The 12428-nt window shown below is 36.5% G+C and overlaps 2 protein-coding genes across 3 annotated transcripts; one reads left to right on the forward strand and one right to left on the reverse strand.

Moving 5' to 3' along the window:
- Positions 1-40: 40 nt before the first annotated feature.
- LOC132258633 (steroid hormone receptor ERR1) lies at positions 41-11035 on the reverse strand. 2 transcript variants are annotated; one of them, XM_059756026.1, is made up of 8 exons: positions 10925-11035; positions 3300-3431; positions 2752-2897; positions 2132-2679; positions 1887-2068; positions 1640-1812; positions 1241-1399; positions 41-1184 (listed from the first exon to the last, which is right to left on the reverse strand). In XM_059756026.1, the coding sequence occupies exons 2-8, from the start codon at positions 3423-3425 to the stop codon at positions 1181-1183; spliced, it is 1338 nt and encodes a 445-aa protein (XP_059612009.1). In that variant the 5' UTR covers positions 3426-3431; positions 10925-11035; the 3' UTR covers positions 41-1180. The 2 variants fall into 2 exon arrangements, with proteins under 2 accessions (XP_059612009.1, XP_059612008.1); XM_059756025.1 differs by lacking the exon at positions 10925-11035 and adding an exon at positions 7301-7926.
- Positions 11018-12213, forward strand: LOC132258634 (TBC1 domain family member 7). Its single transcript, XM_059756027.1, has 4 exons — positions 11018-11110; positions 11177-11376; positions 11442-12043; positions 12101-12213. Exons 1-4 carry the CDS (start codon positions 11037-11039, stop codon positions 12188-12190), a joined length of 966 nt encoding a protein of 321 aa, XP_059612010.1. The 5' UTR covers positions 11018-11036; the 3' UTR covers positions 12191-12213.
- Positions 12214-12428: the final 215 nt, after the last annotated feature.

Below are 12428 nucleotides of genomic sequence, written 5' to 3' on the forward strand. Positions count from 1 at the left end.
TCGACCGTTGACGAGAACTAAAAAGAATAATTATTAATGTTTTATTTTTGTAAAATTATTATTGACATAATATATTACACAATAAAATACTTTGCCAAAAATTAACCTGAATTTAAAAAGAGAAACCATTTTTTTCATGAAGTGCGGGATGAGAATCAACATTGGAATTAAAGGAATTATACTGTGAAAAGTGATTGATAAATTCACAAAAGAATTTTATGCAGTAACAAAAATAAAGTGAAATATTTGCTTAAAAAATAGAAGAATTAAATTCTGTGTTACTTTTGCTCGGTAGTAAAATTATATAGGTTTATTTGCATTTACCATCTGACTTGTACACTGCATGGATTAGATTGGAAATTGTGTAGGTTGAATTTCATTTCTTGCCTTTTCAAATATTTTCATTGGTAAAAATTATAATCAATCATCTGTAACATAAAAAATACATCACCTAATATCTATCACAGTGCTTGCAAATTACAATTTTTTAACGCAATTGTTCTCATAGTTTTTTTTTCTCTAATTAGAATCTTCCTAAAATGTGTTTCTATATCGCAATGATTTTTGTTTAGCCCTAAAATCATGTAATTTTATCCACAATATTATAAACGTATTAATTTTTAGAGGATGAAATTATAAATTCATTTATTAACGATAAAGATTTTATATTGCAATTTTAGTGAGACAATTTCGTTTTTATGCTGAAAGAAGAGAGAATTATAATGTAACCATTTCTCCATCATCTCAAATTTGTACTCAATTGACAAAATATTTTAGTCTTAAAAATTATTAAGATTTTTCCATGGAAATTTTTGTCAATTTTTAAACTTTAAGCTTGATTCTACCATTTTATCTTTCACTTAAGCTTATTAAATAATCGTGAAGCTGGTAAAATTTCTCAACTGTGATAACTTTATATACTTCATTTTGTATATAGAAGAATAATAGAAAAAAACCAATGCATCTACAATAAAGAGATTCCAATAAAATTATACGTTTCTCTCACAATATGCTCTCAATCAGTTTTAACTCTCTTTCGTCAATCTTATCCAATTATTGCTCAAACTTCCTTCTTTATATTCTCTTAAGATCACATCCCATCCATATGTTAATGAAATCCCAGTTCAAAAACTCCCCAATAATCTCCATGCCCGCCATTCTGAAGAAGCGTTCTTAAGTTTTATCTGCAACAAGAAGAGAATTCATGATTTTATTCATGGAAGAAACTCAAAATGTCTACCGTGAGACTGGTTCCAGCATCTCCAGAAATAATTTATTCATCGTGACATTTCCCTCGCGGTAAATTCGGCTCCAGAACTTCCTGATTATGGGATCCGCCTGCCTGAGAGCCGGCAGCAGAAGGAGCAGCTGCTGCTGGTGAGAAACGGCTGAGCTATGCCTGCAAATGGCAAAAAATCCATTACAACTCTGTCAGCATTGGCATGCTCAAGTGGCAAATGTTTGACGATCTTATGCACAATTTCATGCAAAAATGCTTAAAGTCAATAATGCTGAGCAAGATTGTTTGTACAAATATTTTCAATGCTACGAAAACATTGTTAAGTCTATGCCTAAAAATGCTAATTCGCATTCAGCGTACAACTCATCTAACATCGTGCTGTGAGGGAATATATCTTACCTCAGCACATAAACACAATCATTGAGTGCATTGAGAATTGTCTCCCGGAATTTCCTCAGAGCTCCATAATTGTCCAATTTAACATCACAATTCGCCAATAGAAGAGCTTTAAGTAAATAATATTCCTCTTTGCTGGCCGCAATTCTTTCCACACGTTGAATTGTAAGGGCACACTGTTGCAAGTAGAACCAGAACGTAGAATTAATTAAGAGTGAACGAAGGATTTTCTCTATACAGAATAACTTACATGACTGTACAGTTCCACGGCACCACATTCTTTGGCTGATCTCTCGTCAAGCCAGAAGTCTGTGGCGAAGTACAGCTTGCCATTGAATGGCACTGACCGATGAGCCAACTGTAGTGTGAGAATCTCTGCCCAGCTTCCCTGGAGTAGCTTCATCTGATCATTGAGAGGTAAATCTGTAAAGCCTAATGAGAAAAGCACACATTCAGAGCTAAATTCACAGCTTCTTCATGACTGAAAGTGCTTACCTGGAATTTGTTTTGCCCAACTGATTACATTGACTAATTCTCTATCATACAAATCACTTAAAACGCTAAGCATTTCCTGAGCATCAACTCCCATACGATCATCCATGAAGACTTTCACATCCATCTGTCGATTCATGAGGTCAATCCCGCCGTGTCCCACGCAGAGCGGATCTGGCTCGAACGATGACAGCATCTCCAGGATCTTGTTGTCCTCGAGTGTTGTGCCACCCGAGGAGATGGCATTCGAATGAGGTAATTGCAGTTGATAGGGATTGTTTAGTGGATTGCGCCGATACTTCTGCCTTCCACCGCGCACTCTGTCCAACCGGACGCCCTCCTTGAGCATGCCCATTCTCAGGCATTTCTGGAAGCGGCACGCCTGACACGCTTTGCGACGCCTCTTGTTGATCTCGCACACATTATTCGCCGGACACGTGTACTCGATGTTGCCCTGGATGGTTCGCTTGAAGAATGCCTTGCACGCTTCACAACTCGCCACGCCATAGTGAAAACCAGACGCTGTGTCGCCACAAACAAGACAGATCCTCCTGCCAAAAAAGAACATTGTTTCCCATGTAACTTCATCATCAATTGAATCCCTAATTAATCACCACACTCACCTCGGCAATTCCTCCTTTATTGTACTCTGTTGTATAGAATCACTCGAAATTTCACCCAAGGCTGATGTTGTGGAACTACAGAACTGACCATCAGGTGATTCTGGTGACGAATTACCCTGATCCAGCACCGTCACTTTGTACTCAATCTGATTAGAGAGGATAGAAAATACATGTTATCAATGAATTGTATCTCAATGTAGCTGTTTAAAACAAAACTCATTGCTCTTGATTACAGTTCTGAGAAAAAAAAGAACCACGGAAGAAAATCATTGAGTGCAAATCTCTTCCTATTTGGAAAATCATTCCCATTCAATTTCCAGACTCCATTTGTCTAGCAAATTTAATAACACATGATCTACAGCACCCCATAATTCTGGATAGCAAAAAGACAGCTCAAAGATTATTTGCACTGTTATCAACGTAAATTGGTTCTGTGCACATAAGATTCAAATGTTGATTCTAGAATCACTCCACTCATAGATCATCCACCTAAATTATGGCAATGAGTCGTTGCTTTATCACAAAACTCCTCCAACTTCGATACTAACTGTTGAATTTGGAGATGTTCTGAAGTTGACACCGTGGGCATTGGTTGCCGACGATGGAGATGGACTGCAGCATGAATTTGTATCGACTTCTTGTTTGATTCTAGCTCCATTTTCCTCCGCCATCATAGAAACCTTGAGGGCAAAAATATAAGAAATCAATTAAAGAGAAATAAAATTGTAATGGATTTTTCATATTGTGGTCAGTATCAATTAAATGGTCGCACGATACTGTGTTTTCCCACTATGTACAACACATCAGATTACCAGCAATTTACTATGATCTCTCTGTGAGTCTAAGTGATTTTAATAGAACAGAAGAAAGGAGGTGTAACAAAGTGATTCGTTTAAGTTTTGTATAAATTATGTGCTTCTTTTTACGTGCCTCGTTTCCAGCTAAAAAAAAATGAGTATCGCGCATTACGTAATACGCTAAGGACCATAGAAATATGCAAATGAAACCTCAATTATATATTGATTATTATGTAATTCATTCGCAAAACAGTGTATATCTTTTTTTCGATTAATTTTATATTTGCGAGAACTCATAAATCATGAGTACCTATACTTTTTATTGTTTTTACTTCATGACATCTTCTTTTCAACATCCAACACCAAAACAATGCCTTTTTTTAATCCATACAGACAATACACACGCATTTTCAGAGAAATTATCGCCTGCAAAAAATTGTTTGATGACTATCAATAATTAATTATTCGCTTGAATAGACGCCTTTTTTCTCTTTTCAATCATCAATTAAGTGGGTCTCGATGAGATGAAAATCTGACAATAGACAATGAAAAAAACGACTTGATGAAAATTTTACAACAAGACATATTGAACAACTCAGCAGTGAGACCTTGAATGTGAGTCTTTTTTTGACAATGAAAAATAAGAGCAATTTCAGTCAATTTGTCTTAATAGCTCAAGAAATAATACACCAAATGTAAGACCCAGACAGAATTTTTGCCATCCTTCCATCTTCTTTATCATTCTCGTCGCCTTGCCATATGATGTATTTTACATTTTAAACAAAAAAAAGAAGAAGAAAATAAAACGAAGAGCCTTTCGGCAGAGCCTTTTGCAACTTCTTCTCAGTCATGGCAGTAAGACTTTAACAAGCGACCGCAGACACAGGATCGTGTTTGGTGTGTTAAAATAATTGAACATGATTTGGGATTGTAATTTACTTAATAAGCCACTTGTTTTGGGGGATTTATTTGCAAAGTACACACATGCCAAGATGAGAAAAGAGAGACAGAAACAGTGAGAGAAGAACCTTTGCCAAAGAGAGATTTTTCACTGTGTATTAGACAAAATAAACAATCTCATTTCTTATATACCACTATATGAAGAAAAACGCGTTCTTTTTTGCCCCCCACAAGAGTTATTTTCGGCAAACAGCGACATTTGGATAATGTTTAGTTGAAAATGGTACAGCAAAAAAAGTAAAATAAAGAGACAAAACACATGTAAGTGAGAAAGATTCATTGAATCTTTCAAGGCTGTCTCATAATGTTTCTCAAAAAAAAATTCCTTCTTCTCATGTGCTTTTCCCCGGCAAATTTTGTAATCCAAAACTTCATCTATTTCCCGATTGTTCGTATAATGAGTAAATTAGTCAAGCGAAACTTGGGAGAATTTTTTTTCTTCCATTTGCCGGCACTTTTTTCTCACAATCACAACTCTATAGATTACACAATCTTATCAATTATCGCTTTCGATATGGAATTATATCGAGACGAGCCTCCGAAACGATCTTTGCTCTTTGCAGACACTCTTCTGCATGTGAGGCAAAATCATCAAACATACATACATATATGACGATTTGAGCATTTATCGAGATATCAAGAAAAGTTAATTAAACATTTTTTTCACTTATATTTATATTACATTATTAGCAATATTCACGTATGAATGACGCTTTTATATTCTTACGAAACAATTTAAAAAAGATGTGCGCTTACGCCTCAAACGCAATCACGTCGAACAATCTTTGTTATTATGTCGTAAATACATTTTTAGAAGACGTCAATGCAAGGGTCAGCTAATTGCAGCATTTCTACACGACAATGTGCAAACGAGAAGCATCCAGAAAAGTGCTCAGATTGTATACAGAAAACAATCACTTATACTTTTCTATATACATGTTTCCTATAGGAACACGAAAGATCCGGATGCCATTCGATACGTTAGCGATTTTCTGTGTATTTTAGAGTGATTTACAGAAGTTTGCCCAATGGAAGATTATAAGCTCACGAGGTTCTCAATTTATCATCATTAATTCGTCTTAGTTTGCCAAAGGCCAAAAAAATCATCTTATTTTAAACCTGCAGACACATTTAACACCTCCGCATTGAAAGTGAAACATCAATTTAAAGAAATCAAACATTCTTTACAGACTATAAAACAATTGCCATTAGAATTTCAATGGCCGGACGCTATTTTGTCTATTGTGTCTCGTGATTCCAGATTTTTTTTTCTTAACACAGAATGATTCAATGCTGCTAAACCGGCTGCGTTTATGATCATTTTCATCTGTCACACCTCCTATAATGATCTTGTCATTGCTAATAAAACCTGAGTTTTGTATATGGTTGAGTCATGTGCATATGAAGTTCCATAAAATTTAAAATATAGACACAATTTAAATACTTTATAACTTTTACATAAAGGCAAACATAACAATTGTTTTTTCTTTGCCTCCCAAAATCCCCGAGATGCCAAACAAGACACCAGATTATGCTAACAGCCATAATTAGTCGTAAAACTAGAATCGCGATTCTTCGCTCTGTTCTGTTTGCGATTTGTTGTGTAAAAAATTTGTGTGCAATTTGCTTCTCTCCATTTAAAACCATTGTGGAAACCAATTTTTTGCCGTCTCTCCTCCTTTGGCTATTTTTGACAAAATGTTTAATGTATAATAAGACACAGATCCGAAAATATATAGCACGTATATCGTTGCATATAAAAACAGTGTGAGACAGAGATCGAGAGTGATTGAGTGAAGAAAAGAAATTAATAAAAACTGTTATTTTAAAAGCAAACCACCAGTGCGAAAGAGATGTAACACCACACTCGGCGAATCAATGCGCGATCAAATACTAAATAATGTAAATGTGTCTGTTGTGTGGTGTTTCTCTTTCACGGCCAAGTTCAAGGTAAACCAGTCTGTGTGTTTTATATGAGTGAGCCTCTTTTTTTATTTATTCCCTCCCCTCCTTTTCTTTTCATTTATATTTAAATAATCATCATTCATACAACACTCTAAAAGTTCTGTGTTTGCCACTTTTTGTGCCTTCCCCACCACTAGTTCAGCCGCGACGTTCTCTCTTCTACGTGAATTCATTTACATACCACCACACATCACTCCCAATCACGAGAGAACTTTAAGAATATCACACTGACCAAAGCGGGTGTTCCATGGCACGCAATTGAGCGCGGCTTTCGAGACAAGATCTCGCCTTTTGCCACTCCACTAAGCAATCTTACAAATATCCCCCAATATATATATGCCCACCCTGTTAATTTTTCCCACATTCTGGCAATATTACTTTCTATTCTCGCGAAAGAGAGAGTGACAGTCATGGTGAGAATGGGAATATACTGACACGCCAAGTGGCTCATACACCCAAACAACCCATACTTAACACACTATTCAAATGCTATTTTGACTCTATCAATCCTCTTTCTGATACATACACTCAGTAGCAGAATTGTCGCCACCGCGACTACCAAAAAGCCCAGTGAGAATCAATCAGAAAAGAAACAAATTGCACTGCACATCTTTAAATCAAAACTATTCACATGAGATTCTAAAAAAAAACCCCTTGATTCAATTCTATTCTAAGCAAATACTCTAGCTTGCAACACATTGATATGCAAAATTACTTCATATGCATAGATTCACTCCTGTCATCATTCTTCAGCCGCCTACTGTATGTAAAATTTACCATTTCTATGTCTGAGAAAAAAGGAATTTCCTTATGCCTACAATTCTCACCAAATTTTCCACCCAATTGTTCATTGGAGACATTCCTCGTTGGATATTTCGAAGAGAGTTGGTTTGGAATTTGCGTCACTTTCCTGAACAAACTTCTATCGAGTTTTTTATGGAGAAATATCAAAGTGCCTCGGAATTTTCATATTTGCTCACTGCATTCTATTTATTTTAAATACCAAAAATTCTATCATGACAACCATCTACACTTCATGTACAAAAAAATCCCTGTAATTGTGTTGCTACTTTAAAAAATAATGTTTTCAGAGCCATCAGGCAATTTAAAAAGAACTAAGGTCAGAGAAGAAAAAAACGTATTATTTCTATCGATAAACCTCCCAAACGAAAAATTATATCACTTTTCTTTCTCCTCTCTTCTCTATTTCACTTAATATTTGAGCAATTTTCCTCTCTCCCTTCGCGCTCTCCGTACAAAACATCAACAGCACTCCAACACGATACCAAGCTCAGAAGCAACTGACGAGAATTGTTGCTTGAAAGTAGTGTTTCTATAGAGAAGACTCAAAAAAGTCTCAATTGAATAGCAGAAAGAGAGGAGAGACTAAGCGAGTGAGATAGAAATGTCGTGGAAGAAAAATTCTCGAATCTTCACACACATTTTCTTGTGTATGGGCCAGAGAATCAAAGAAAAAATTCTTATATACCAGCAATATATTTTAGAATTATGAGAATACACATGTACGTGAGTTGTCTGAATTAATTTGCGCACATAAGAATTTTTGCAGAAGACACAGCGGAAAAAATCTTGAGACTGGCTCAATCAAACACACACACACACACACACAAACACACAATGAGGGGCGAAATCTTTGAAAGATTACCCATTAAATTGTACTTAAGTATATTCAATAAATCTCCCAAGACGTCCAAGCCTCGCAATGCAACGTCCATATTGGCCTATACACAAATCCCATAACTCCAATTATCTCCCTCAGTAATCTACTTCAATTGAATTTCCTTAAACAAGCAGCTCTAGATGAATTTATTATTGAAATATTGCGTAATGTCATTAAATGTAAATATAGCCGCAACCACATATACAACCACCAAAGCTTCACCACTGCACGATCACAAGCCAGAGACGCGATCACTGCAAATCTGTCGCATAATTCTCAATGTAGAACTACGCAAAATGTGAATTAATCTATACACACCTCCAGAACTATTCTCATCAAATTCAACTCCTCGCAATTATTAGCATCTCTCTATTCATTGCGACAGATTTTATTTTATTATTATTATATACAATTATGTCGCGATGACAAAAAAAAACCGACACAATTGACGCAATCCTCTCCGTGGGTGATTGATTTTTCTATCGATTCGCTAAATAATACGTTAAACATGATATCGCAAATACTAAACATCTGTTTCGAAGAATTTTTATCATTTCACACCTCATTTAGGCCTGAATAATGATCGAGTGTAAACAGTATACATTTATGTCAACATCATCCCATAACACCTTGTGGACATACTTCACACCATATTATGTGCCATAGAAGCTTGCAAAAAGAATTCATTCTAAAAGTATGGTTTGCTTTTCTTCTCAAGTTGCAATATTACAAATATGAAAGTTCCCCAATAAAAATCTATATTCTCCAATCTGTCGTTAGAATTAAACATAAAACACACACTGAATTGCGATAGAAGTGAACTTGAAGTACTCTCAAACACACATTAAGTACACCACCAATGAATCATTTATTACAGCTTTCAGCGGCATAAAAGCGACTGAAAACATTTGAGTAACTAATTAATAAACACTAAATTTATGTGCATATATTTCGTCGTTGTTACTTTTTCAGACTCTTGCCGAAGGGTTTTCTTTTTGTTGTTATAATGTGTTCGATAATTAAATTTTCAGCTTTATTTTGGTGAAAGTAGAAAAACATTTCTCGGAATTCCCTGAACATACTGGAAAGCATACGCTTGTCATATTTCGTGAGCAAATCAAAGCAGAAAGCATATGACGAGACTTGTAGGATTTTACGATCATCTTATTTATCAGCATTGAGTTCAGCTGAAATATGTACAATATACATACATACATATTCCTAGGACTGTTCCGATCGATTGCAAATTGTACAATTTACTGTCTTTATGTTCTCCCTGGCTCTGTCATGTCTTTTTTTCCCCCGTCAACTTGTTATCAATGCTAATGCTCAACCATTTTTCGCGTTTTCAACTTGACACGAAACTCTGCCGTTTAAACGCAAAAGGTCAATCAAAATGTGTATAAAAATAAAATCATTCTTCAACTTTATGTAATACTCTCGCTTCTCAACTCATATCGAAAAATATTTATTGATTAATTGCGCTAGGGCGCGATGAAATCTAACCCATGACTTTGCTGTGCCGGACGAAACAATGAGTATTCTGCGAGTGTTCTGGGTGAAAAATTGCCATCTCTCTCTCTCTCTCTCTCTCTACCTTCTGGCATGAGTTTTCTTTGCCGGGACTCAAGGATATTTCCACTGTTCAGTCGTGCGGATGGGAAATTTGCATATTTTGAAAGCCACCCGAGGATGTGGCACAGCTTCTGTATTCTCGGGGCACTTCTTGTGCCTTCTCTCGCCTTTGCTCGTCATATATTTTATTACTATAAACAAAATAATATGCAAAGAAATTCAGACACAAATTTTGGCAGACTCTCTTTCGTGTGTTGAAGCATTTGGGTAAATAATTTCACCGCTGTATGAGTATATCTTTGCCTTTTTTTTCGCCTTCTTCTCCCCACTTTTGTACATAATCTCCCAGGCAAATTCATTTATTTTCTATTCAACCATACGCGATGTGAGCGCGTATAATGAAAAACACGACACGACACAGAGAAATAAAACTAAAATGATTTTATATACTTCAACGAAACGTACATAAATGTGGCCATGAACCAGTAAAGTTTGTGGGCTTTTTTCTCTCTCTCCCCCACTTTCTGTCTCAAACACACGCCTAATTAAGTGTAATTTTGTGACAAGTATAGTGAGAAAAAAAACTATTTGTCCGGCCGATTCAACTTGAGGAGTCGCTGTGAAATATTCACGAGGAATCAACTCCTAATTTCGGGGCACCGCATTTTCTCTGAGTACATCGCGCTCCGCCTCAAGGATTCCACCGTCCAAAGTCAAGAATTTCACCTTAAACTTGAGACTTTTTTCACGCAGCTCGCGGAAATCGGTGTGTTATGCAATTGAGGCATTACGTAGTGCGCAATGTAAACAATTTCTCACTCATTAATTGAATAATTAAGTGGGATTCCATTGTAAAGTTGATATTTATGCAAATTTTCTGGCCACTTTTGACATTTTCATTGCTGCAAAATGCCAAAATAGTCCCCATTCTGCCTCACCACCCTCACACACATCGCTGCACTCGCGGGCACTTGGAAAAGACTCATTTTCCGCTTATCTGGCGAATGGAAAATGCGCCACGAGAGCAGAGAGTGAAATCAAGTGGAGAATTATTACGAAATGAGGTGTTTAGGATAGAAAAGTGCGACCATTTGGCTCAGGTGCAGGACACCACAATATTCTCACATTTTCACCCCATTCTCGTCACTCATCGCAAATATTTACACACTACAGTGAAGCATATGCGATAAATTACCTGAATTGGGTGTTTAAATATCCAAATAAAGTGTTAAAACAACATTAAAATAAAATAATAATGGCACAAGAAAACTTTGCGACGTGAACTAAAACTTGTGGAGAGTTGCCTGATGAAAAGTGGTCCGGAAGACCGAATGCACATGGCGGCGAATTTTAGTACACGAAATGTCACTGTGCGGAGAATGTAAACAATAGAATTGAGGGAGTTTTTCATCAGTTTTCCGCTACTTTTTCTCTCGTTTTTCTTTAGATCTGCCAATATGGCAACAGATGAGAGGAATTTTCGGTCAGTTTACTATGAGAAAGTGGGATGTCGCGGTGTTGGCGAGACGAATAAGTTGGAGAATTTGTTGAAGGAAAAGTTGGTGGATCAGGGAAAGTTGAAGCAGTTCTGCATTAGATTTGCTGTTCCCGTGAGACACAGGAGTCTTCTCTGGTGTTCACTGTTGAGTCAGTATCACTCAGCATAAAGTAATTGTTTGTAATCGTGAAATGATAAGCCTTTTGTCTTGCAGACATTCGTCCGATGTACACAAACAGTCTACAGTATGTTATGACCCAAAGGAAAGCTGTTTACAATGATCTCCTGCATGCCTTAAAGATGATGAGACTTGTGGATGAAGCCAAGATGCCGAAATCCCGTATTTTATACGCCATGTGGCTGCTGGAGACCAAGAGACTCCACTTGGGATTCAACATCTCCACGACTGAACACAATTTTATTGGCATTTCCGAGACTCTGCTTCAGTTATTCGACGACGAAGTGGAGATTTATTGGATGGCGAAGAAATTCTACGAGATTACAGAGGATATTGAGAAGGACCTGCCAAAATTGATCACCTTGACTACTTCTCTCTTCGAGAAGAACAACCAAGAGCTCTTTAGATACCTGGAAACCCACAATTTGCTGCAGAAACTGCCTCTGAATCGGTGGTATGTCACCTGTTTCTCAGGAGTTCTCAATGAAACAGCCCTGGCCAAGGTGTGGGACAAGATAATCGGCGGATCATTCCAAATTCTCGCCTTTGTCCTCTACAAAATGCTGAGTAAGCTTGAGAGGAGCATCTACAAGTGTAAAGATATCGACTCTCTCCTTGAATGCATCGAGAAACTGAACGTAAGTGAAATATCTGTTGATTTTGGACAATTTCAATGAATTATACTTGTTTTTCAGGCGAAGAATGACCAGGAAATGTCTGATGTTATCGTCTCCAAGTCCATTGAAATGTGGCAATCATCTGAATTCTTCTACAAATCCTCCTAAAGAGAAAATAAAGTCGGAAACAAAGGCAAATTGGGTCTCCGCTGTGGTTGATTTAGTTGATTACATTTGCTGACCTGTCTAAGCTAAGTTGCATCCGAAAAATCACGCACTTTGAGAAAATAAATAACAATTGTAAGAAAATAAAACAAGCGGTCTTTTATTGGAATTAATTTTATTTCTTATAAAGTAGAATGTATTAATGTGTATATTATAACCAATTTACTCCATGCGGCTTTAG

The sequence above is a fragment of the Phlebotomus argentipes genome, unplaced genomic scaffold, assembly GCF_947086385.1.
Source record: "Phlebotomus argentipes unplaced genomic scaffold, Phlebotomus argentipes genome assembly scaffold_4, whole genome shotgun sequence".
In the NCBI taxonomy this organism is placed as follows: Eukaryota; Metazoa; Arthropoda; class Insecta; order Diptera; family Psychodidae; genus Phlebotomus; species Phlebotomus argentipes.